The sequence below is a fragment of the Egretta garzetta genome, unplaced genomic scaffold (genome assembly GCF_000687185.1).
Source record: "Egretta garzetta isolate BGI_Z169 unplaced genomic scaffold, ASM68718v1 scaffold123, whole genome shotgun sequence".
NCBI classification, from domain to species: domain Eukaryota; kingdom Metazoa; phylum Chordata; class Aves; order Pelecaniformes; family Ardeidae; genus Egretta; species Egretta garzetta.
Genome location: NW_009259182.1, coordinates 1,239,645 through 1,265,261, shown reverse-complemented (window position 1 = coordinate 1,265,261; position 25,617 = coordinate 1,239,645). Strand labels below are relative to the sequence as shown.

General features: G+C 40.0%; 2 protein-coding genes across 5 annotated transcripts in view; one reads left to right on the top strand and one right to left on the bottom strand.

Annotated features, from left to right (window-relative positions):
• Positions 1–24,937, top strand: part of PIGF (phosphatidylinositol glycan anchor biosynthesis class F) — a 32,575-nt gene extending 7,638 nt beyond the window's left edge. The window contains exons 4-7 of one of the 4 annotated variants that reach the window (XR_004841592.1): positions 916–1,024; positions 12,110–12,243; positions 13,573–13,684; positions 14,304–14,585. Coding sequence is in view for 3 of the 4 variants with exons in the window: in XM_009635671.2 (XP_009633966.1) it covers positions 916–1,024; positions 12,110–12,223 (223 nt within the window). In the remaining variant the exon portion in view is untranslated. Of the gene's footprint in view, positions 1–915; positions 1,025–4,319; positions 4,876–10,410; positions 12,244–13,572; positions 13,685–14,303; positions 14,586–23,219 lie in introns of those variants that run through there. The other 3 variants (XM_009635671.2, XM_035891265.1, XM_035891264.1) reach the window with 3 other exon arrangements.
• Positions 12,656–16,495, bottom strand: RHOQ (ras homolog family member Q; the record flags this gene model as incomplete). The annotated part of the gene is made up of 3 exons (XM_035891262.1): positions 12,656–12,834; positions 13,541–13,636; positions 16,283–16,495. Coding segments are annotated over 3 exons (465 nt in total), but the record flags the coding sequence as incomplete, so codon positions are not given.
• Positions 24,938–25,617: the final 680 nt, after the last annotated feature.

The window sequence follows — 25,617 nt, the reverse complement described above, 5'->3', positions numbered from 1 at the left end:
AATCTGAGATGTAGCAAACTTAAGATTCAGATCTCTTACTTACTGATTGGAGCAGAGTTTTCAACACAGTTCTCCTGTCTCAGGACTGTGCCCTACTGTGTTCTGAACTTCTGCTGCTCTTGTTTCTGAATTGGTACCAAGTACTCAAAAGTTCATGGATTGAGAAAAGCGAAGCAATCACTTGGTAGACTAATGATGGACAATCAGTGCTTATCTATTAAAAAGAAACCCAATGTTTCTAAAACTTTCTAAGTCAGTAGTGGTAGAAGGCTTTAAACTGAGAACTGAAGTCATTAACATCTGTTGATATGTATCATGACTGGCAATGCAAGAGTTCTTTTGTGTGCAATAAATTTATTCTGCAGCCAGTGTACTTGAACTTGGGTGCAAAGATGCTGAAGGGCTGCAACATGTAGGTTACATTTATTTGCAATGTTTCTTTTCCGTTGATGGAAATTTGCTCCGAAATATTCACATGGTGGACTTAACAACATGTCTACACCATAGAGTACTTTGTGACTGTGCTTGAGCTTTTCTATACAATCCCATACTACCCTTTCATGTCTGCTTCTCCCTGCAATGCACACAGTACCATTGTGATATTTTCATTTGCTCAGTCAAGCAGTATTTCAAGCTCAAATAAAGTAAATTAGCTTTTGCAGTAAACATCTCAACACGAAAAAAATCTCCTGAATATGTGGTATAGAAAGATTGTGATTACAGCTAAAATATGCAACTTACATTTTACATATAGTTTGTATCTTTTACACAGGAGAAACCTGCATGCCATTTATTAAACATATGGATTTTTATATCTGTTTGTAGTCTCCAAAAGCTTGGGAGAAATCAGATCTAACATTCTGACATGGTAGCTTCTACTGCTGTTGAAATTTTGTAATCACACTGTTTTTACAGAGCTACGTCCATCTGGGAAAGCAGTCTACAGATTACTACCATGTGCAGTATATTTGGAGCTTGGTTTGGAGCATTTCCTATTCCTCTTGATTGGGATCGGCCTTGGCAGGTTAGTATGTACACCTTTATCATAAATATAAAAAATATTAATTTTCTGGATATGCACGTTACACAAAATTGCTCTAAAACTGTACAGGTCTATTGGACTTAAGCTGTTCCTACAGGGTTATGCCAAACATTTAAAAGGTCATTGGAAGCACGTGTTCTTACAGTATAAGGCTGCAAAATGCAAATTTTTTACCTCTGTTAGGTTCTGTGTTATAGATTTATGAGTGTCTGTTGCATGCAAATTTTATCATGAAATAGAGCTATAAGTATTTTGATAAAGAAGTAGCTAGACAAGCAAGAGGAGGAATTTGAAATGATGAAGGTGGCTCCAAGTTTGTCTGCCTTCAGTCTGATAGCTTTTATTGTTTATGGGTAGGGAAGGAAAGATGCTTTCATAGTGGTTTAGTTCCCCTCTGTCTTCCATAAAAGCACTTAACAGAATGCATTTTAAATGGATTTGGATTGATTTGTGGAAATGGTGTGGCCGAACCACTGTACTAAAAACTTACAGTCTGATTTCAAAGGAAGGCAAGTATTAGCTTTGCAGTTGCACAATAAAAAAAGTGAAGCTGGCATTGCAGATTCTGTCTTTATAAATTCAAATGTCTGTGCTGTTTTCTTAATATTTTTGTTGGCATGGAGAAATTACTCCATTAAGCATAACCGAAGTCTGCAATTGCTATAAAATGGTGACACTAGTAACACTTTTTCCTAAATGTCCTCAGTGGATATTTTCTTCCCTCAGGTTATCAAACTCTTACACTCTCAGCTGAGTAGTATCTACCAGCCCTGTTCTTAAGCAGATGGTTTCAAATGTTTCTTTCAGAAATCAGCATCTATCGGGCAACACGCTTTTCTCTCTGATATTGTAGAGGCATTGTGGCTTACAGCTGCAATGGAAAATGTCTTTCCTAAGTAGCTAACAGCCTGCTTTTATGCCACCAGACTTTCTTTACAACAATGAAATGTTAAAATTTCTATTTAAAAAATAATAGAGGAGTAGGTTAATACTTTAAGTAAAAAAAAAGTTTTCGTCCCTAAAACCGCTTGGTTTTACTCTTGCAAGATGTTTCACCATCAATCTGACACAGGTATGTGTTGGCACTAGTTAGTTGTTGATGGACATGAATGTAACCCAGAAATCAAGGGATTCATTGAAATGCAATCTCGTATCTTCTTCAAAGTCTCATTCACTTTCCCATTCCAATGAGAGGTAAGCACTTTTTTTTCTTGCTCAGATAGGATTTTAAAATGGCATGTCACATCTGGCAGGTTTTATTTTATTCCCAAAATCTCAAACTTTGCTAGCATGCTATGTATAAAAATTTCACCTTTTATGCACCAATAATATAGGGAAAACTTAATTATTAAGTCAGTAGGCTCTGATTTAACGAAACAAAGATGCTAATAGATTAAGACAGATACTTTAAGTACAGTTAATTTTTCACTTTATTTGTCCATTCACCTGTCTTCCCATAGTAGGAGGCAGAAGTTTGGTAATGGTCTGGCAGTTTTTTTCTGTTTGAAAACTCTTCCAAGTGAATAAAAGCCGAATGTTAAGCTCTATAATCTATACTCAGACATCTAGAAAGATATTATCTGACTTCTTAGAACAGCAAAACATCTGCAGAAACCTCAGATACCATAACTTGTCATTAGCTGTTTCTGGGCATGAATGCTCCCCAGAGAATTCAGGCAGCAGCAGAAACTGTATGTTTGCATTTCCCTTTTCCTTCACCATCTCCGCCCTCATTTCTGACATACTCCTGATACCGAAGTTGGCAGGGGAGAATTTTTGAATATCAATCCCTGCATCAAAGCAATTTTCCTATGGTTAGATCCAGATCTAGTGTCCAGTGAACTTCTGGAGAAATGCTGTGTACTTTCCCTTAAGTTCCCCTCATCTTTCCCCATCCCCACTTCTTTTACCTTGTAGGATTTAAAATAGTTGGGGGGGGAGGTGGAGGGGGCGAAATCTTGCTTTCCATTTGGGGTCTGAAATGCTTGATCATTACTTTAATCATCATGTGAGCAATTCAAGAGCAGCCATAGAGAAGTTTGCTTATCAGTCCTGCAGGCTGCCACTTCAATGGTCTTTGAAAACTGCAGTTTTATGTGCTAATTTTTTAAGATGTGCTGTATAAGAGGACCTGAAAGAAGTTCTTGTTAAAATGTAATTTTTAAAATCAAATTGTCAGCAAAGCAACAGAGTAAAGCACCAAAATGGTAATGAATCAAGGCAGAAATGAACCTCTTTAAAGTAGCTTCTTAGAGATCCTGGTCACAACTCTCAGTGGTTTTCAATCACCTATCACTAATTCAGTGTTTTTGTGAAGGTGATCTCTTAAATATTGGTCACCAAGACACAGAAGAAGAGTGTGGGGGAGGGGGGATAGTGTCCTGGCCAGGCATTTTCAGTAGCTGCCCAAGAAACCCTGCTTCCCAGTTTAGCCAAGCTGATATATACATGAATGAGGTTCTCTGGGAACACTGAACTTTCATGCAGCAGCTGACATGAGTCTTTTGTCTTTCTATCCCCACTGAGTAGTGTGGATTCAACATCACAGGTATTGAGTTGCACGTAGTAGCTCTGCATTGCTGTCTCAGAAATCTTCAGAGCCAAGAGACATTTCTGTTGTTCTTCAGAAGTTCACTGGGCACTAGCAACGAAACCCCTTTTTGCAAGAGTATTCCTTTTGCTACCTGATGTCAGGCGATAACAGAAACTCACAATAGACACTTTCACTATATCAATGAAAAGGGAGAGGTGCTTTCTGTGTTGTCTTCAGCCTAAGGCAGGGCAAGGAAGAATGGCCCTCATAAAGGATTCTGCTGTTGTGGCAGATCTGCTTAGTTTGGGAAGAAAATCTTTAGTGCATATTGCCTATCTCCTGAGTGACTCATCTAACCACTGACTTACTGAACATAAAAATACCTGTACATAATGCAGTTGCAGAAAGAGGTGCTTTATTTAAAAATAAATTAATAATAATTTTAAAATCCCCCCCCCGCCCCCTCCAAAAAGACATGGACTGTCAGTGTTTTGTATAGAACTTAATCCAGCTGGTATGCTTACAGGAACACCTACAGATTAAGTCCCAAGCAAGGTCTTGAAAAAAATGACGTAGATCTTAATGTAGGATTAAAGGTAATCAGAGCCCAGTCAAAACCAAATTACTTCTAGGCATTTCCATGAACAAAGTATTAAGCTGTAATGCTTTTAACGTCAGCTGTTTCTTGTATTAGCCTAAAAGCAGAGAGCCTGAGGATTACAATTTTGGATTTACCCTTCTCAGATCCAAAAAGGGACTCAAAATGGAATAGCTTAGTCTTTGGACTCAGGACCAGCTTTTGAGATAAGAACAGGTTTCATTAGTGATTGGTGTCCTTTTGGTATTTTAGACTTCTTGTTGTAAACAATTTTTTTTTTAAACTGTAGTGGAAATGGTTCCGTTCTAGAACGGCAAGACCAAAATGGTATTATCATTTCAGAGAGTAGTGTTAAGGCCTTTAAGCCTGCTTGTTGCAAAATCTGCTTCTGATGCTTCTGTTGGTTATGGTTAGTGTTTGTGGTGTAACAGCATGTTATGGGAACAGAGCTGCATTTGTACCTTTAGCTTCAGACGATTCAGTATTTAAGGAGTGTTGTAGACAAGGCAAAATTGGTACTACAAGAATTGGATGGGTCAACAATAGTTGAGAAGTATCACATGATAAAGCAAACCAAAGGGTTGCTGCTGCTGCCCTTGTGCTCTGTTTGCAGCCCTGAAATGTCAAAAGTTGGCAAAAACATCTGACATCCAGCAGGTGCAGAAATGCACTATGAGTTTGGAATGAAAAATGCTGTTAACTTGGCTCTGTTAGAATACCCTAACATAACCTGAGCTTTGCACAAAAAGCTAAGCACTGTGTCTTGGTATATTTTTCACTTGATGCAGATTTAGCACTTTATCAAATCTAGTGTCTACACTTTAAACTGTAGACAATTTCAGAATGTCTACAGTCTACTTTTAAATGGACTGTAGTCCAGTTCAGTGTGAAGTATGGAAAGCCACTTCTGTGAAGCCAGTTTTGTTCACAGAAATGTCTTCAGATGAAAATGGCCTTTAGGTGCTCACCTGAAGCAAACAAGAGGTTGAAGGAAAGAGAGAACTGAGGATGCTGGAATTCCAACAGAGTATTGAATAAAGCTGCCTGCACTTTTCTCTAAGGGACCTGTTGTCTGAATTGCCACATTGATACATATGGCAGTTCTTCTGATGTCACTCTGTTGCTCCTTTGTGGCCTTAAAAGAAAAAGCAATTGAGGCCAACATTAGGTTCATTTTTTGCTAATCTATTTCCCAGTCCTTAGCTATCTGTACTGGGAATCTTAATAGAAGAACTGAAAAATTATATGGTAGTCATCCCTTTACATCATGGTTGAGACCCATTAGTAGAAGCTGAGAAGTTTGTAGTACAATGACCTATATCTTACCTGATCAGAAAATCAGATGTCAGTATGTCTTGTATATCTTTAACTAGAATATGTTTTTACTTCAAAGTACTTCTGTGGAGTAAACTTGGTATAAGATTCATCATCAGGAGTTCCAATTCATGTGCTAATGGCTAAAACCAAAATGCTGCTTCATCCTGAGTTTTTCATAAACCAAAGAAAACATACTGGTTCTTTACACATCTCTTGTGACACAACAAAACCGAGATAAATACAGATGTCTCAGAAAATCTTCACTTTATTTTCCACGTTTGTTTGAAAAATACTGCATACAGGGGATATTCAGATTAGTGGCCTGTCTACATTTAAAAATAATAATGTAAAATGCAATTTTTAGCGTACAACAACTTTTATGCTAAGTAAGTATTATTTAATAGGAACAGAATATTGTTTTGGAAATATGTCATTAACTATCTGAATAATGTTTCAGAATGAAAATGAAAAATATATAAAGCATTTCTGTTAGAAGTATAAAATATATTGCTGAAAGTCAGTTGGTATCCTGATGATTCACTGTTTTTCATTATTCCGTTGTTGTTCTTAAAGTAACTTTTTAACATAATTTGGCCATGCCTATTGCCCCTCTGCTAGTTTTCAGAAAAATTTATTTTGTAACTATGCAAAACGGTTGGTCAGAGAGGCTCACTCTATGGTTGTTCCTGGTTATAGGTCTGCAGAATTAAGCCTATCTTGGACAAAGGTAAAGATAGTTGCCTTACAGGAATGCAAGTTAGTCCCTACAGTAGTTACATTTCTGTATTTTAAAAAAACAAACCAAACCAAAAATAACCCCCAAACTTCTCAAGACTTACTCTACAAGACATGTTTCAGTTTACTGCAAATGTCAAACTGGTAGAATAATTTTGCCAATGTTTTGAGATTACTCTCTAATTCTTGAACAACTTTTAAAACACTTAATTATGGTCATTTAAATAAGGCCATTCTAGATGATGTTCAAAAGGTTTAAAGAGTTGCATATCCATCTCTAGTTGCCTCTAGCCCTCTGATGCACAGTGGGTATGTAAGGGTTACGGACCGTTCTAGCAAAGAAATAGAAAGTAACTTGCTTTGTTACAGTTGCTCAGTTTTTTTTCAGACTGCCTATTTCAAGTTGATGGTGTACTTCTAGTAACCACATGTGATTAGGATCCTGGTTTCAGGTGTCATCTGAGAAGTGGCACCTTAAAGCACACCACCACTGAAACAGAACAGGATCATTTAGGTGTTACTGGACACATTGTGACACATCCTTTCCCTGCTCAGCCAGAGGTAATTTAGTTGCAGAACAAGGTGGTATAATTAAAGACCAAAACCTTATCAGCACACTTTATATGCAGTGGAACTAGTAATACAGATACCCCATTCATCATTGACAACTGAATTTTGGAAATTGTGAAGGTCCTGGTTTATTGCATGTTTTGATAAGACTTTTAAAACATGTTCCTGGGTTTATTGTGTGCATGCCCACCCATCCATCTGGATTTTTGTAACACAATTTTGATCTGTAGTACCTGTTACTAATGATAAAAAGTGACTTTGAAACAATATTCTGCCTACAGTGTTTTCATATTATTATGTAAAAGTGAAATTGATGTATTCCCACTTTATACTGGATACCGCAAACATAATAGGTAGTGATGACGTAACTCAAATGAGTTGATTGACTGCCATGTAATTTAGCCAATATGACTGTCAGTATTAGCCTGGATACCTCTTGGACATTTGTAACCTGAAAAATAATCTGGAGAATCCTGGGTACCATTCTTGGTGGTTACTCGAGTAAGCTGAAATAGGACTGTAAACTTTCACACTAGTTTGTTATTCTTAACACAGCTTGGAGAGTTTCCTTCTTGTATTTGCTTTTGGATCTACTACCTACTGTGAAAGTGTTGTAAAGAAGTTTCTTTATGTGAGTAGAAGGGATAATATCTGGTGTCTGAGGTTTTTTTAAAGAGAGGTAGAAGCTTGTTCCACTTTAGTGTGGTTATCATTTTTTATTTAATGATATGTTTTCCTAATGTAAACCTTAATGGTGAGATCAAAGGCAGTTACGCTTGCTGTAAGTTTAGAACACAAATCCACAAAACCAACTTCTAGTTACAAATGCCAGCCTGAAAAAAACCTCACACTTTCTTCTCCTTGACATGTGCTTGTCAACACACACATTCTGTACAATGTGCTAAGACACTTTAGTTAACATGTGCATGCAACCAAAATAGATTAAAGGCGTGTACTGAAATTTTTAAGACAGTACCAACTAAACAATCAGGAATTTAAGGCATGTTAGAAACAGGGAGGGAAAGTAATTGTGCTCATTTATTCAGTTTTAAATGAAACAGATTATTACACAGCTTTCTAATTGACAGTCAGAAACGGATCTTTTGAAATGGTAAGCATACAAAAAGTAGAGTTTAGGAATATGAGAAAAGCACTCATTGAAAGAATGGGACCACTTTCCTAAAAAAAAAAAAGTACAGTAGATTGCTCCACTGTATTTGCATTTCTATGGTTATAAGTTCCAGCTGTCAGCTGCTTACTTTATAGTATCTTTAAAAACCTTATTAGGGTGTTGCTGCTCTGGCCTGTAAGAATCTGGCCTTTATGTCCTTATTAATGTTTATGTAATTCCCATTGCATGGGATGCAAGTTGCAGACTTGTAATAGACGACAAAACTGTCATGCAGTCAGAATTCTAGTTTAATTAGCAACATGCATAGTACAGCAGAGCTACATACCTTGCTGGGATCCTGCAACATGCTCTGCTCTCCATGCAATATGTTAAGCATTCTCACATCAGTTCATAGGTGCTCTCAGGAGCGCTGAGGAAACTAGCTAATTTGTGTCCTGAAAGGTTGGCAATTCCTCTTTTGAGTCCTTATTCTTAAAATGAGTTCTAATATATACTAGAAACCTTGCAGTTCTGCAGTGTCTATTTAGCTAGCCTAAAGAAATCTGTTAAGTCCTATTACTGCTGCCAGATGAAAAGAAAAGGCAAAAAGAAAATTTCAACAAATAGTTTTGCATTAGCCACTGGCTCATGCTCTGTCCCTTAAAATGCAATTTTTGTGCTTGTTAAGCATGTAGGTGGAGATTCGTTTTTGTCAAGCTGCTGTTCAGATTCCTAGTAATCATATCCAGGTTGTTAAAACTGCCTTTTCCGCATGCATTTGATATGTAAACTGACTCTTCTTGTGTTAGGCTGTGAGGAGGATAGTAGCTGATGCTTCCCAGCTGTTGGGGCAGACAAGGCATTTCATGACAGTTTCCTGAAGAACGTTCTGTCCTGTGTCCTGCACCCCTCACACTTTTCTCTCCAGATCAACCTTCTTCCCCCTCAAAAAACAAAAAAGGGCAGTTAGGCAACGTTGCCTAACATCTTATTCCCCTGTTGCTGACCCAGCCTAGACATGACGTCAGTACTAGGGTAGGACATGTCAGCTTCCTCATGGCAGAAGGGAGCATAAAGTAGGAGAAACTGAGCTGAATAGCTCTCGGGGGATGAGAGGGATGTATTACAAGTTGCGTACTTTAAAAAAATGGAATGAAATCTCTTAGAACAGGCAGGCGGATATTAGCTACTTAGATTTTTATCACTTAGAGGCAGTTCATACCAAGTCAGGGAAGCAAAACCAAGTTTGAGATAATATGAAACACAGGGCAAAAGCAGACTGATCAAGCAAGTCAAATTAATTTTAAAAGGTCCAGCAGAAAATGATTGGGTCTTGAAAAAACAAGGCCAGCAGCTAATACAAAATAAAGCAACCCACTTTCATAGATGGACAAAAAAGATGAGCAAGGGATGTTATTTTAGTGCAGCTGATGTGCTTAAGAGCCACATCTTAATCTGTCTTTGATAACTTGCTGCTTTAGAGATACCCATGGGTGCATCTGGCTATGTGTAGCCTGAAGGCCAGCAGTCAAGAATAAAAGGTGCAGGACTAGTATCATTACCTGTTCATTACGGGGGTCTTGCCCTGCCTTGAGCATTAGGGAAAACAGTGTAAGGACAGCAATGCTCCTAAGTCCAGGCTTTTAACTCCTGTGCTTAGGGAGTTTTCAGAAGGCCAATCAAAGTGCCTTCAGAACTACTTTGGGCTATCTGACCATCATAATAAGAGTGAGTACCTAGCCTAGTAACCTTCTGTTCTGTGCCAGTAGAAGGGATGTTTCTTTTCTGTCTCGTTCATAGACAGTGAGATGCAGTGTTTTATGGTTTCTTCCATTTGCCCCCTACCTTTGCCAGCTGCCATTGGTGAGGGTTTGGATCTCAGAGGTCAGAGGCTCATGTGTTGAGACAGCCTGAAACTTCTGTAAGGTAACACTGATTTTTAAAAAGCAAAACAAAAATCGAATGCTTTAGACAGAGGCATAATTAATATTAAAAAGTTACATTACTATTGGAAAACCATGTTCCAAGTTGCAGTTCAGTCAGGTAAAATGCTTACAATCATCAGAGATCCTTTTAATAGTACCAGCAATTGACCGCTATACACAAAATACCAAAAGTTACAGGGTCAATGTGTCATCAGGGATATTGACTTTCTAGTTAAGGGAACATGAAAAATTCTGAGGCCAACATCTGTCTAGACTCCTGAAAAGCAACTAGGCAACTACAGATTCACCTAATGTAGGTAAAATTTAACGGAGGATCACTGATCGCTCAGAGAATTTGATGTAAAAAGACCACTGAGTTATGAAGCCTCTGTCCATATATTTGTGGATATTAGAGTGGTATTTGACTTCATAAATGGATTAGAAAGTACGACTCCTGTTCCAACTGAAAATTACTGAGTGAGCAGCTGGGGTTGCAGGGACTTTTTTATTGTTTTGTTCTTTAGACACGTATAAATATGCAAAATGCTAGAAATAACTTAATTACATTCTATTTAATAGTTGAAAAGATCCACCTGAAGCGTAAGTTTAGCCAAGGCCACAAAATCATCTGAGTTTTAAATATACATAATATCTTACCATGCCAAAGCATCTCAAGGCTTTTTATAGAAGATCTACAATACCACTGTTAAATGAATGAAAACAAGCAAGTCTTTGGTTTGAGAGGCAACAGCCAAAATAGTCAGCAACAAAAACAAGTAGAGACAGAATGTCCAGAAATGGAAGAATGAAACAAGGTCAATAAAGAGTACCTAAGGCACCTTGTTTATAGTCATCTTTGCTACACTCCTTAAGACCTCCAAATAATATATAAAACTGCAAATGCTAAGGAATGTGAAGATGAAACAGCTGAAGAGACTGAAGATGAAACAGCAGAGGACAAAATACATTGCTCTTACTCTGAGTTAAAATTCCCATGGTTAAACATGATGTGAATAAATATGTTTTTCCAAGTGATAATGAAGTAAAGAGAAGAATCAGAGCTAGGAAAATGAATGAAAGGAGGAACCAGTGCCATTAAGACTAAGTTCGCTTGATATTAATGAATTGCAAGTCAAAATGGATTAGAAAAGAAGGCTGGACATGGAGATGTAGGTATTTTCTTTAATGTCTAGTGCATTTCTTGGTCTGAAGTACTATAGGAGATGGAAATATCCCCCTTAATTTAAAAATTAAAAGAATAGGAGAGCGCAGTCTGTACTTCCTTCAGGAACATGCACTGTACAGCAGGAAGTGCAAAATTGTCCTTGCAAAGGAAGATTTTGAAGAGGGGTGGGAATTCAGTTTATTCTACAATAAATATTTTTAATCATCAACTTGGTGGAGACTTTCATCAAATGCAGCATGTAGTTGTCTTTAATATAAGCTGTATCTGAGGACAGACTGGTCAAGTTTTGTTTTGGCCACTCCTCCCTGCAAATCAATACCAATTTAAAAAAAGGGGGGGTGGGGGGAAAATCCCATTACTTCTTTGCCTCAGTACTAGATGGTTTGTGAAATTCAATCAGATGTACTGAGTCAGTTCCCTGTTCTTATACTAAGAAATAGATCTTATAATTAAAGCGCTCTTTAACATAACTGGCTTACTATGTTTGCTGAACTGGGTGCAGGATGTTCAGTTGGTTTCTAAATTGATGTTCTCTCCCTACTGCTGGCCAGAGGGAAATTCATCCCTTTGCCTACTTTTGCCTACTTTTGAAGACAGAACTGAAAAAAAAAAAAAAAGAAAACCCCTCAATCCATCTCAGTGTCTAGCCTTATTTGAATATTAGTTTGTTTATACGCACCTCTAAAAGTTTTAAATGCCATGGAAGATTGGAAGGGAGAAATCATCAAGAAATCTAGGTTTCCAAACGTGTGCAGCAGAATAGGAAGTTAAGTTAGCTGAACGCTTCAGGGGATATAAACACTGTAAGTTTTTTCACATAGTTTTGGGAATATTGAACTGAAGTCTGCAATAGCCAGAAGCCTGGTTATATTTTAATGCATATTAATTAAAAACTGTACAACAGCATTTAGTGTTCACGAAAATGATTGTTACATTTTTGGCATTTTGAGGAAAGCACATCAAACTTTAAAGTAGAATAAGACTGTACTGTCTTTCAGTCCCTAGATTACACTGAGAATTTGTGCTCATGACGTACAAAAAACCACAAACATTTTCTTCATTGTCTGCTTTTACCTTGTGTTCTCCCCTCAGGTATGGCCCATTTCCTGTTCCCTCGGGGCTACCTTTGGCTATGTGGCTGGTCTGATTATTGCACCTCTCTGGATACACTGGAACTGGAAGCAGCTTACATACAAAAGCAGATAACTGGAGCAAAGAGAGACAAGGTATTTCTTTGTGCAGATTCCATACAGACTGTGCAAAAGGGTTGGGGTGATTTTCTGAGATATATATATGTATATGTATATGTATAGTCAAAGCAGAAGACTATCCAAATTCATTTAGAGTATTTCAGGCCAAGCATCTCCACTCAATAAAATCACATAGATGCTGTTTCAGCACGGTGCAGTTTTTGCTTCCTCTAGACTATGTAACCCTGAGAGATTGTACCTTCCAGTCTGAATAAAATATTTGTAACAGATGTGGTGGCTTGTTATTACAAGTTCGTTGAGTTTGATTTTATTCCTCTGGATTTCACTGGTTGTAGAAGGCAGAATCATAGTTTCAGCTTTCAAACTTGTAACAAGTTCGCTGTGTACTTAATGCACTGTATTTAAATTCAGTAGAATTTCACAGTAAGCCTGGCCATTGTCAAATGTATCTCACGTGATCAAACAGCAGTTTATGCATCTTGAGCCTATTCGCTTCTTCACTGTGTGTTTCTTTGGAGTTAGAATGGCTATAATAGCTTCATCAAAAACGGTCTTCAGTCCTTTCTGTGTTAAAGCTGAACACTCCACATAGCAGTAGGCTCCTATCTGTCAAGAAAATAAGTTAATTCAATAGCAGTATGTTTCAGCTGTTCAGTTTTATCTGTGCACTTCAGCTTTTTTTTTTTTCTATAGTGACATCACAATGTTTGGCTGTGTTCTGAAAAGTTATCTGCATGTGCCTCCCCCTGTAGGAGAAAAGATTTGTCTTTTGGCCAAAGATCTCAAAAGTATTCAAGTTGGTTTGGTTTTTAAAGGAAGCATATTTAATAAGCTTTTTGGATTGGCAGTGGGGTCCTACAGCAAAAAAGAATTGCAGAATTACTTAACCAATTTATGTTTCAAAAATAAGACTCTTTAAGTGTCCTGATAAGCATTATCCATTATGTGTTAAAATGGTAATATAGCATTCTCATATAATTTCTTAAAGATGCTCCCAACATTTTGCTTGAGCAGGAGAGGTCCCTTACAACCTCATCCACTCTGTGATTTTAATTCTCTCTAACACTTATGTAGATTTTATGAGTGTCTACACAGAAAGAACTATTACTAACAGGGAAGTGCTATTACACAGGTCTACTTGTCAGCTATATTCAACAATGTAAGTAGATATTGTTAACTGGTAATTAGTCATAAGGTTTCATATGTTGACTGGTAAAAGAAATGGGCAAAGTGGTAAAGGAAGAAAAAGTAAATTGGAAATAGGGTTTTTTGCTTCTTTGCTACTGGCTTCATTTAGGAGTATCCCGTTTACCTCTTTTGCTAACTTCTGTCCTTGCTCCACAGACAGGGGCTTCTCTTTCATATCATTCAGTCTTGCCAGAGTTTTTGGGTCATCACGAAGATCAATCTAGCAAGAAAGATTGCAGTCATGTTGGAATACTTTTTCTCAACAAAAGTAAGCAGGTCACATGAGACTTTCTTTTTAAAGCAGAATTTGAGTATTATATATACAAAAGTGGAGTAATGTCATGATTCAGATCGTGGCCCCATCCTGATCCAAAAGCCCTGCAAATTTAAGCTGTGAACTACTACCTTTAATCCAGAAGGAACAAAGGCTTATTCTGTAATTCAGCCTTTCAAATAGATGTGATCATCTCTGAATACCAGAAGGTATATCCAGCAGTGGCAGAAAGATTAACCCAAATATAAAACCCACCATGTGGGTCACTTTGTAATTGAAGCCCAATCCACTGCCTGCAAGAAGCAAGAGGAAATTTATAGAATCATAGAATGGTTGGAAGGGATCTTAAAGATTGTCTAGTTCTAACCCCACTTCCCCACCTTCCACCAGACCAGGTTGCTCAAAGCCTTGTCCCACCTGGCCTTGAATGCTTCCAGGGATGTGGCAGCCAGTTTCTCTGGGCAACCTGTTCCAGTGCCTCACCACCCTCATAGTGAAGAATTTCTTCCTTAGATCTAATCTAAATCTACCCTCTTTCTGTTTAAAGCTGTTACCCCTTCTTGTCCTATCACTACATGCCCTTGTAAAAAGTCCCTCTCCACCTTTCTTTTAGGCCCCCTTTGGGTACTGGCAGGCTGCTCTCTTCTCTTCTCCAGGCTGAACAACTCCAACTGTCAGCTTGTCTTCACAAAAGGACTCACTCCAACAGGTCCATGTCCTTCTTATGCTGGGGGCCCTGGAGCTGAACGCGGTATTCCAGGTGGGACCTCACGAGAGCAGAGTAGAGGGGGGAGAATCACCTCCCTGGACCTGTTGATAACGCTTCTTTTGATGTAGCCCAGGATATGGTTGGCTTTCTGGGCTGCAAGTGCACACTGCCGGGTCATGTTGAGCTTCTCATCAACCAACACCCTCAAGTCCTTCTCCTCAGGCTGCTCTCAATCCTTTCTCTGCCCAGCCTTTATTTGTGCTTGGGATTGCCCCAACCCATGTGCAGGACCTTGCACTTGGCCTTGTTGAACTTCATGAGGTTCGCATGGGCCCACCTCTCAAGCCTGTCAAGATCCCTCTGGGTGGCATCCCTTCCCTCCAGCATGTTGACCACACCACACATCTTGGTGTCATGGGCAAACTTGCTGAGGGTGCACTCAACCCTGCTGTCCATGTTGCCGACAAAGATGTTAAACAGCGCCGGTCCCAATGCCAACCCCTGAGGAACGCCACTCATCACTGGTGTCCACTTGGACATCAAGATGTTGACTGCAACTCTTTAAGTGTGACCATCCAGCCAATTCCTTATCCACCAAGTGGTCCATCTGCCAAATCCACGTCTTTCCAATTTAGAGATGAGAATGTTGTGCGGGACAGTGTCAAATGCTTTGCAGAAGTCCAGGTAGATGACATCAGTTGCTCTTCCCTTATATGCCAATGCTGTAACCCTGTTGTAGAAGGCCACCAAATTTGACAGGCACGATTTGCCTTTAGTGAAGCCATGTTGGCTGTCACCAATCACCTCCTTATTTTCCATATGCCTTAGCATAGTTCCAGGACAATCTGCTCCATGATCTTGCCGGGCACAGAAGTGAGACTGACTGGCCTGTAGTTCCCCAGGTCTTCCTTTTTTCCTGTTTAAAAAATGGGGGTTATTTTCCCTTTTTCCAGTCAATGGGAATTTCATCAGGCTGCCATGACTTCTCAAATATGATGGATAGTGGCTTAGCAACTTCGTCTGCCAGTCCCCTCAGGACCCACGGATTTACCTCCTCAGGTCCCATGGACTTGTGCACCTTCAAGTTCCTTAGATGGTCTCAGATCTGATCTCCTACAGTGGGCCTGCCTTTGCCTTCTATGACTTGGGCGGTGCAGCTTGAGCACTTGCTGGTGAAGACTGAGGCAAAAAGGGCATTGAGCACCTCAGCCTTCTCCGTATCCCAGGTAACCAGGTCTTCCATTTCGATATGGAGAGGGCCCACACTTTCCCTAGTCTTTCTTTTATCACTAACATACCTATAGAACATTTTTTTGTTGCCCTTGACGTGCCTGGCCAGATTTAACTCTGTCAGGGCTTTAGCTTTCCTAACCTGATCCCTGGCTGCTCGGACAATTTCTCTGTACTCCTCCCAGGCTACCCACCTTTGCTCCCACCCTCTGTGGACTTCCTTTTTGTGTTTGAGTTTGTCCAGGAGCTCCTTATTATCTATGCAGGCCTCCTCTCTGTCTCACCTGTCCCCTTGCTCCTTTGCTTCAGCAAATACTGGATATGGCCAATAGTTGTAGAACCAAGTAATTCCAGTAACATGGGTATGAACAGACAATTTTATTCCATAAGTCCCATGTCTTTACAGAAAGTCACATGGAGAGATGCAGGCAATCTTGCCACCCTGTTTACAATGCATATATTTTAACCAATTGGAGGTAGCTCATTAGAGAACACCACAGATCTAAGTTTTTCTGCCACTTGCTAGGGTCGTTCCTCCAAAGCTGGAAGAAGGTGCTGCTCAGGTCCTGTCGAGCCTGAACTTCCAGCCCAAAGAAAAGGCACCATACAATGACCTGAATTGTTTAAATAAAGTAGAACAGAAGCAGATATACCTGTGTTCCTACTAGCAAAAAGGGAACATTAGGTGCATATTCCTTCAACTCTGGTACCCACTCTTCCTTCACATTTTGAAATGAAGCAGGGTTTACCACTGAGAAGCAGATAAGGAAGACATCGGTCATAGGATAAGATAAAGGTCTCAGACGATCATAGTCTTCCTGAGAAAGAAAAATTCTGTTATCTGCAATATTAGATTGTTGCTTGCATTTTGTTAATTTTAACAGTTATATTCAGTATTCATATTTCAGGAGTTTTGTTGAGGCAAACTTTCTGAATGTGTACAGCTATTCCAGGTTAGTTAGTGTGGCTGTTAGAGCAAAATCTGCATATGAAGATAACTATATGAGAATATAAATATTTTTTAAAGTGTGTTAATACTGATAGAAACTTACTTCTCTACGAAAACATACAGATGACTACCCTTAAAAAAGTTTTTCACTTAAAGAAAAAAAAAAAAGGCTTATAGTTCGAACATACTGTCATGTTGCTAGTGATCAGGGCAGATGAAGTAAGGATCAGAAGGGACCTCTTTTGTCCAGACTCTGCTTTCTGTAAGCAAGCCCAGCAAAGAGTGGGAAGGAACAGAAATTAAGGATCAAGAACACTATCAGGAGAACATTAATGCCCTTTTTGGGGGGAAGTAAGTGTGAAAAGATTATTATTTGGGTTACTTAGAGCAGCAGCATTTAAACCCACCAGTCCTGCTACCAGGGCATATAATACCATGGCAACAGAGGTACCTAGGAGCAATGTCACTATTGTAAAACAGAGTTCTCTCTAGCAAGAGAGAAAGTGGATTTTGCCATATTTTTTAGCTAAGAGCAGGAGGGAACATGCACCAGCTTCTCCCTGCAAGGCTTCTTTTGGTCTATGGCAGTGAACCAACGCACTACCACTCCTACCTTAGGCTTTTTTTTCTTTTTTAACATAGATAACTAAGACTGAGCCCAGGCATTGCAGAGACAGTGAAGAAAATGCTGGGTTTATGCCTTCTCTTCCACAATAAACACCAGTTTACTGTGGATACTGCAGCCTCCCTCTTCCCCATGTAAGCTCCCCATCTTAATTAAATCTCACAAATATTGGAACGATTTGTTCATTAAATATAGAGACAGAAATGTAATTCAACTCCATGTTTGAAACAAGCCAGAAAATTAAATTTTCGTTTCCTTGACAACAGTCACATTACCAGATTGTTAACCTATAGCTGCACCCTCAAAAAGCCCTTCATTGATTAATTGTTAAGTTTTAAAGATGGCATCACTAGAATTTCAGAAAACATGTGAGAACTTCCTCAGAACAGTTTCTGCTAGACCCATCTTTTCATTTGGAAGTCAACAGCTATGGCATGAGGGCCATTATCCTCATCATGAAATGGAGAAAAGTCAAGCACTGGAAGAGGTTCTGCACTAGCAAAGAGATGACCATTAGCCAGTACTCTTCAGTGTCTATTTACACAATATTCTTATTTGTAATCAGTATTCTCATGTGCCAGTTTGATCGTACACTCTACTGCCAGTCCTGTATACTCTACAAAGCTAGAGCATGCTTAGCTGTAAACATGGGCTCCCAATTTCACAACCACAATAACTGTCACTACTGTGAAACTACAACATTCGACAGGCCTTTCTGAAGATCAGTTGTTTCCCTGCTAGTGTCAGGCTCCTATCCTGATTCAAAAGAAAAAAAAAACAGTAACCCTGTCTTTTCCACATCTGTGGATGTTCATCATAGAAAGCAGAAATAACTTAAAGAACATCCCAACAGCAACTTGAAACTACTCAACATTTAATTCTTTTTTTAAGCATGTATTTTACATTTCACTTCTACTTCTGAATATAGTTAGGTCCTGCTCAGGGTTGCCACTCTGTTTTCTGGGGTGGAGACCAAAATCCTAAAAGCAGCTTCCCAACTGCAAATTACACTGGTCCCTGGAGTATAAAATCTGCATGCAAGAACACACAGGCAGATCCGTCAGCGGCTCTCAAATTCAGCACTACTAAATCGTATGTGGGGTATTACTGAATAGTTTTTCTTAAAAAAATATGTAGTTTAAAGTCGCAATTTGTTCCTACCACCAAAGAGCTGCCTTCTCTACACTCAATATTTTCTAAAAATCTCACATCTGGGTTACAATAACTAGAATACTGTTCACATTAAATGCTGGAATGGAGAAAACATTTCACTGTCACCAGAAATTACTGTTAGTCCATTGACCTTAAAATACCTCTTTAGTTAATCCTTTTCAAATTACAGACAGACCTTTTATTCATAGCAAATACTAATCATTTTCTGATCTCAAAGCCAAGTTACATTTGCATGGTTTACTTCAAAACTTCCATATTTAGGTTATCTTTTTTAAATCCCACTGGATACAATTCCTTGCACATTTAGCCACATCTTGGTACCGCACCTTACTTCCCCACGTATTCATCAGCTGTCATCTGGGAGTGAGCTATGTGACCGCTTCGTAAGGCGCGTGCATTGCTGAATGCTGTTCCTGCCCCTGCATCTATTTATATGCCTTTTGATTTATACCCTGTCCCATCTGCACTGGCCAAGCTGTGGGTCCATCCTGTGTAATTAAGAAGTTAAACTGAAGGCAAGTACAGTGTGATTGGATACATCATGTACCAGGGCCAAAGATGTACGTGGTATTCACTGCAGTGACTTCACTGCATTTACGCTTACTTAAATTAACACAGAATTTGGCTATACCCACCAGTCCTGCTGCTTGAAACAAGGCAGTGCTGTGAGGCTCTCCTTTAACCCTTGTCTGTGCTGTGAAAATTAGGTTCATATTGATACTAATAATGGCGGGTAATTCTAATAAAGCCTCCCACCACATGACTAGACCGGTCCTGGGTCTTCCTAAGAGAGACCCTGGCTTAAATGTTACCCGCATCTAGTAGGTCGTCTGTGCTTAAAGACTCCTCCTTCCCCCCAGCAGCCCCTCAGAAATAGCAATCAAACCTGAAAACTTTCTCTGATGTATTGAGCCTAAATAATTGCTGCGCTCAGTGGAAGAATGTGAAATACCAAATGAATTTAGACTGAATATTAGAGAAGCCTGGAAAAATCTTGATTGCTTCAACTAGAATTTATTTCCTGAATCTAGTGTAAGGGAAATAAATGTGATTTATTCTAAAATTAAATGCAATGGCAAAATCTAATTATACTAGACAGTCGACATAAATTCCAATTTGAGTGCATACACACCACAATGTGCAGCAATTAGACTTCCAATCTAACTGGAGGAGGCACTGCATGTGTATTTAGCCATTAAAAATATTTAAAGAATTTACCTGGAATATTTTACAAATGCGAATAAGATGGGCAAGAAAGCCACTAAGGATCGAAATACGCAGTACGAGTCTCAAAACCTCCAGGCTATAATAGTGAAGTGGCTCATTCTCCAACATACTTTGGACTTTAAACAAAACTGTTTGCTGTTTGCTGAAGCAGGCGAATAGAGATAGAAAAACATGCTGAAAATATGAGAGTTGTAATAACTTCAAACAAAGTGGACGCAAGTGTGTTGGCTTAACTAACGTTACGTGGAGCTGTGATCCCTATAAAAGATACAACATTGCAGCGGGACTGCCCATCATTTACCTAATATCTCTGTGGTAACCCAGGGCAGCTGCCAGTACAGAACAGATGAGGGAACGGAGAGGAGATGGAGGAACTAATGACCTGATCTGGCTTCTCAACTATAAATTGGGAAGGACTGTTTGGGTGTTTTGTTTTGTTTTTAAGAGGGGAGAATGGAAAGTCATACTTCAAAATTTTCATTTCACCCTAGTTTTGATATTCCGCAGACTTATTTAATGCACCTGGCATTGCCTTTGTCTTAGCTCCTTAAAATCTCTCCTTTAGGTCTCTTTTTCCATGCTACAGTACCTAATAATCTGCCTCCCTGAGATTTTCTGCTGCCTTATACTTGAAAATGGAATCACTGATTTTCCCTGTCTTTTGGATGTTCAGGTGGATTTGTTTTAATACGTCCAAAATTTGGCTATTTCTTTTCCTGACATTTACCAGCTCAAGAACAGAGGTCTTGAGGAACTTTCTGTATGCAGATTGAAGAACGGTATTGCAATTCTGCACCATTATTTTCTTCTTCATTTCAAGGGTTTGCGCAGACTGAAAGCAGAATGCAGTGCCGTACTTCAAGTTGTCCAATGGACTTCTTTAACCTAATACTTTTGCTCAATTCCACAGGTATCAGCTGAGAGACATAGTTAAAAAACACACAAACTGTATTCCTAACTCCGCCACTGACACAATATGTAGCCCTGAGCAAATTCTTATCCTCTCCCTACTGGCATCTTCCCATCCATAGGGATTTGCTAGCTTAATAATGCATTAGTCTTTCTTTGCAGAGCATTCCAAAAGCCTTTGATGTACAGAGCTTATGTGCAGTGGGATATTTTTTTAAAAAATAAACTAAGACAAAGTGAAGTCTAATAATTTCTGGACAACCTTCTTGACCCACAAAAAGCATTATTTCTTCATATTTATTAGAAAACTGAAGTAAGAGGTGCAGGCATACTGAGATCCCATAGTACCAGAGCCCCTCTAGCTCCCCTGTTTGACCGTATCATGCTCCTCCCTGCCCAAGTTAAAGTGATGGGGACAAAGGTCCTTACCCCTCTCTCAGCAATGTGAGACCACAGGCCTCCTTCTGCTCTGGAATGGTATTGGGGTCCCTCTATCCAATTTGGAGAGATGAAAGGCAATTAGAGGAGTTACCTTTGCAGTCAATACCTTTCCACACCTTGACCAAGACCTTTAGGGACACACCTCACACCTCTCAGATCTGCTGTTACAGGTAGTGAAGAAGATGTTAACCTAGACCTGTTTGTTTGATTTTTTTTTTCCTTGCAAATATGAGGGATAGTGTTTTAAGCAAATAGGAGAAACCAGATTGTGGTATGTCATTAACACTGTGCAGGGGCCCTGAGCAAGATGCGTCATCCTTATGTTCTAATCCAGGCCCGGTGTTTTGTAGTCTGATGGAACCAAAGCAGTCAACGATCTTATGTGTTTTGCAGCTTAGGAATGAAATGTTAATGGTACATCTCCAGTTATACCATACTGACATACTCTTATAAACAAAAGGATAAGCCCATTTCTTTTCTATTCTAAGAAGGTATAAAGTGGATGGCAGGGAACAAAATAAAGCTTGCACCACTGGAAGAAAAACTGGAGCTCAACTCTAGGTTTGTGATCTCTGTGTTAGCAACCATCTGTTGCTTTCACAGCTTACAACAGCAATCGTAAGAGGAGGTTCTCACTCCCAACCATCTGTTTTTAGAGAGGAAGCCAAAAATAGACATCAGGCAGAGTTGCTAGAGGAATCCAACCTTCATGCAGTGAAGGGTAATCGCTACTGCTGCTCAAAGGGACTCAGGGAGGCACACATTTGTAACCAGCTGGTTTCTACGGAGCTAAAAGTCCCAAGTTTTAACCCATTTCATAGTAGGGCCTGGTAATGCCAGTCAAAAAATCCTCTCTCAACATGAATCGACACGCTTTAATTTTGGAAGTGCACTTCAAAGCTATCCTTCAAGACTGCATTTTTCATAGTCTTCCTCCCCAAAAATAAATTTCCATTTCAGAAAGCCCCCTGTAATATTTCAGAAAATGTAATCAGTGAACCATAACTACTGTTGTATCCAACATGTGCCCCAGGGACGTGGTACCAGCTCACAGGTACCCCAGTGGACGCATCTTGCCGCCTCTCCCAGTTTATTTGGAATTAAAGGCTGATCTGCAGCTTTGCCATAAGCAGCAGGCAACGCCTCCGAGAGCAACTGCCTACTCCCGAAGCACATCAGGAAACAGCCTTCACCCCGCTGAATCACCCTGTGGTTTCTGATTCTACGAGATGCTTGGCTGGGGGAGGAGAGAGAGGGAAGTGGTCCGTACTGCCCCATGCCAAGCGCAAGTTGCTTCCCGGGCTAAAAAAACTCTCCGAATTTTTTCCAAGTCTGAGCTGTATAATGCTGTAACCCTCTGCAAGGAAGGAGGGTGGAGCATCCCCAGGACACTGCCGTCCTGGCACTGCCACTCACAAGGCACCACGAATGCAGGACCATTTGGCAAGCTGCAACTTCGACTGATGCAGCATTGCCGTAAAACATCTGCTTGCCCAATTCTGCAACCCAAGCCCTGTCACGTGATCGCTACTTCTGATTTTTCAGTCGCCCCCATCTGTAGCCATCAGCTCCTGAACACACAAACCAAGATGTGGCGATTATCCCCTGGCTGCAGGGGAAAAAAGTGCAGTACAGACTCTCTGCCTCTTCACGGGCTTCTGGGGATACAGCTTGCATTGCTAGCAAAAGCAGAATTGTCCTGTTGTGGCTTGTTCGCACAGGTTTCCTAGGGAGTACAAAAAGCTGACGATTTGGACCCAGCATCTTTTTTTAATTTATAGAAAAGGCTGCAAGAATGCAGGGTAAATGCTCTTCCATTGTATTCTAAAAATGAAGTAAGCTGATCTAAATCCATCTCTAAGTTCCTGTGAGGAGGACTGTTCAAAGGAGGTATGAATTATACATTGAAAAAGCCCAGGGTTTATGAATTACAATTCCCCCTCTCCCCCCCCCCAAAAAAAAAACTTTCCTTCTAGCATATTTGAGGACTGTGCAGCTGCTTACATGTCTGAAAAGCTTTTCTGTATACAGAGAAATAACTAGCTCGAAGATGGAGCCTAGTAAGATGGATTTTCAAGCATTAGAGACAAGAAGGACAGAATATTCCTTTAATTATATACAAAATTGCCTTTTAAGTGATCAGAATTGATCCCACTCTTAATGTGGGATTAAATACTGTCCAAATGCTGTATCTTGCCATGTGGTGATGCTAAACTATTTTCCTAGACAGTCTCAACAGAACACTCCCTCCTCTCCATCACCACAGGAACTTCAACTTGCTGGCTTCTGCATAGTTTTCTAGAAGTGGAAGTCCCTGAATTTTCTCTATGAGACTTCCTATTTTAGCATCTGTAACAACAGAAAATGGATTCAACTGATGGCAAGCACGGTTTCACTTAAACACCTCATACCAGTTGCTTATCCGTGATGGAGCTCCTAAGAAGTGGCAGAGTAACTTCCATGGACAAGCCCTTTCTCCCCTTATCCATGAGAAATCACAAGGCTGCACTGCGTTCCGGCGCCGGTTCCCTTCCCACCCTCAGTGACCTTATGAACAGCACTCTTCCCACACAGGATTTCCACTTTCTCCAGGAAAGGAATTCACCCCAGTTTTGGTGACTGCAGCCACAAACAGTCAGAATTTTCCATTCTTTCACATATGGGCAATCAAAGGAAAAAAATAAAGTTCACCCTGGCACAAGGGACCTGGTCGGATCCTCTGCAGAACCTGCTCTTTGGGAAGGCGGGTTCTTTCACTTTATTTTTACAGAAGAATATGACCGTCCATAAATCTGTTCTCACAGGGAAAACAGACTATGGAATACAGATGGTTTAATATAGCTATCCATATCATATCAGACATGTCTTTTCATTTACTAACTATATAAATCCTGCCCAGACAAGAAAGACTGATCAGTTAAGTGTCTCATTCCCTTTCATTTTTTACAAATAAACCCCAAAGGCACGTTCTTCAGTCCAGTTTTGAGCAACAGCTTTGTAAGATAGAAGACTCAGCCTTCACGCTGACTCCTCAACATTAATTCCCATCGCGCAACTTCCCAGAAGACGAAGTGCCAGAGTACTGGTGCCATCATGTGCACATTGACTAAACACATCACAGTGAAAGTTTCTGGAATTAAAGGAGTTCCTAAGAGTCTTCTGCACCTCATTTTCTGTCAAGTCCCGATTTGGCAAGGCTAACAGCTTCCATTGAAGAACGTGGTAAAACACTCAATGATTTCACTGCAGCAGATGTTAAGGGCCTACGTTTTTTCTTTCTTAAGTGAGGAATATGTAATCCATCTCACTGCCCCTGGCTGGGCTATCTGTTGGTCGTAACTAGTGATGGAGCCCAGGTCACGCCTGGCATCTACCCCTTATTGACTCCGCCACTGCATCCCAACTGGAAATCAGACCCACAAGGAACCAGCTTTAAGTCCTACAGATGATCTTCTAGCATTCACGGCTACATCTAATTTGGAGCGTAAGCTGCCCGAGGCACCTTCAGTCTGTGTTTTATTCATCTGAAGCAGTAAGCTCACCTAGGATACTGACAGATGTTCCTTTGCTCTGGAGAGTAACACTGCCACCTGCATTTTTATACACACGCTGGCGAGCGCCAGCCATCGCAAAGAATTATTGCACACGTGCCACAACAGGGATGCAGCAGAGAGCAGGATTACAACAGACCGAGGACAGGAGCCACGAACGCGTCAAATGACACGACCTCCTCAGAACCGCTCGAAGTGTCACGTACTGTTCAGACACGTTCGTTTTTAACACAAATCATCCAGTCACCAGTCCAAACCAATAGACTGCTTATAAAACCACAGAACGGAGCGGTAAAAAGATATGGTTCCCCTCTTCTCTGCCCTCATTTTGCGTTTCATCTAATTAGAGGAGGGGCAGTTTTGTTAGAAATATAACTGCTGATTTGGAGGTTTAAAAAAAAAGTCCTGAAGCTCTGTCCCAAAGCATCCATTTTAGTAAAGCTGGTTTTTATAATTCCCAATAAAACTATAGGATTTGGAATCAGCGTGCTTTATGGTGTTTCTTAAAGTCCAGGTTCCTGGAGTCTCATGATCACACGAAGAAAAATCAGGTCTTTTTCACCTCTAAATGAAAGATAAAATTTCTAGTCCCCCCCAGATACAGAGAAAACTTGAACACGTGAAACCCAAAGGCTTAAAGAAAACCCACATCCAGCAAAGGGCAAAAGAAAAATGTCTCAAACCATTCTGATTCCCTAGGTTTTTTAGGTAGCGGTGTCCGCGGATAGGAATAGCTGACTCATCATTTTGAATGCCTAGGGCTGACAAAACCTCAGAATTGCTGAAGTCAGGTTTTACGTCCACCTTGTCCATGTGTTCTCAATAAAGGAACTGGAACAAAGCTTTCTGAAATCAGCAATAGGGTGGTGGCTAACACAGAGCTTTGGATCAGACCCTAACACACATGGTAAGTCCTTTTGCATCGTGGGTCTGCGCTACAGAGGCCATACTCTAGTCTAAACTGTATTTAGTTTATTTTAAGATGTAGTGTGGAAGATGAACCAGGAGTTAGACTATAAATGAAAAAGAGTGCATTTTTTATACTTTTTGAATTTCCCAAAATATAAAGAGCTCTTTGCAAAGGCAACAGATTTCAGTCAAGAAGTCCTGCTG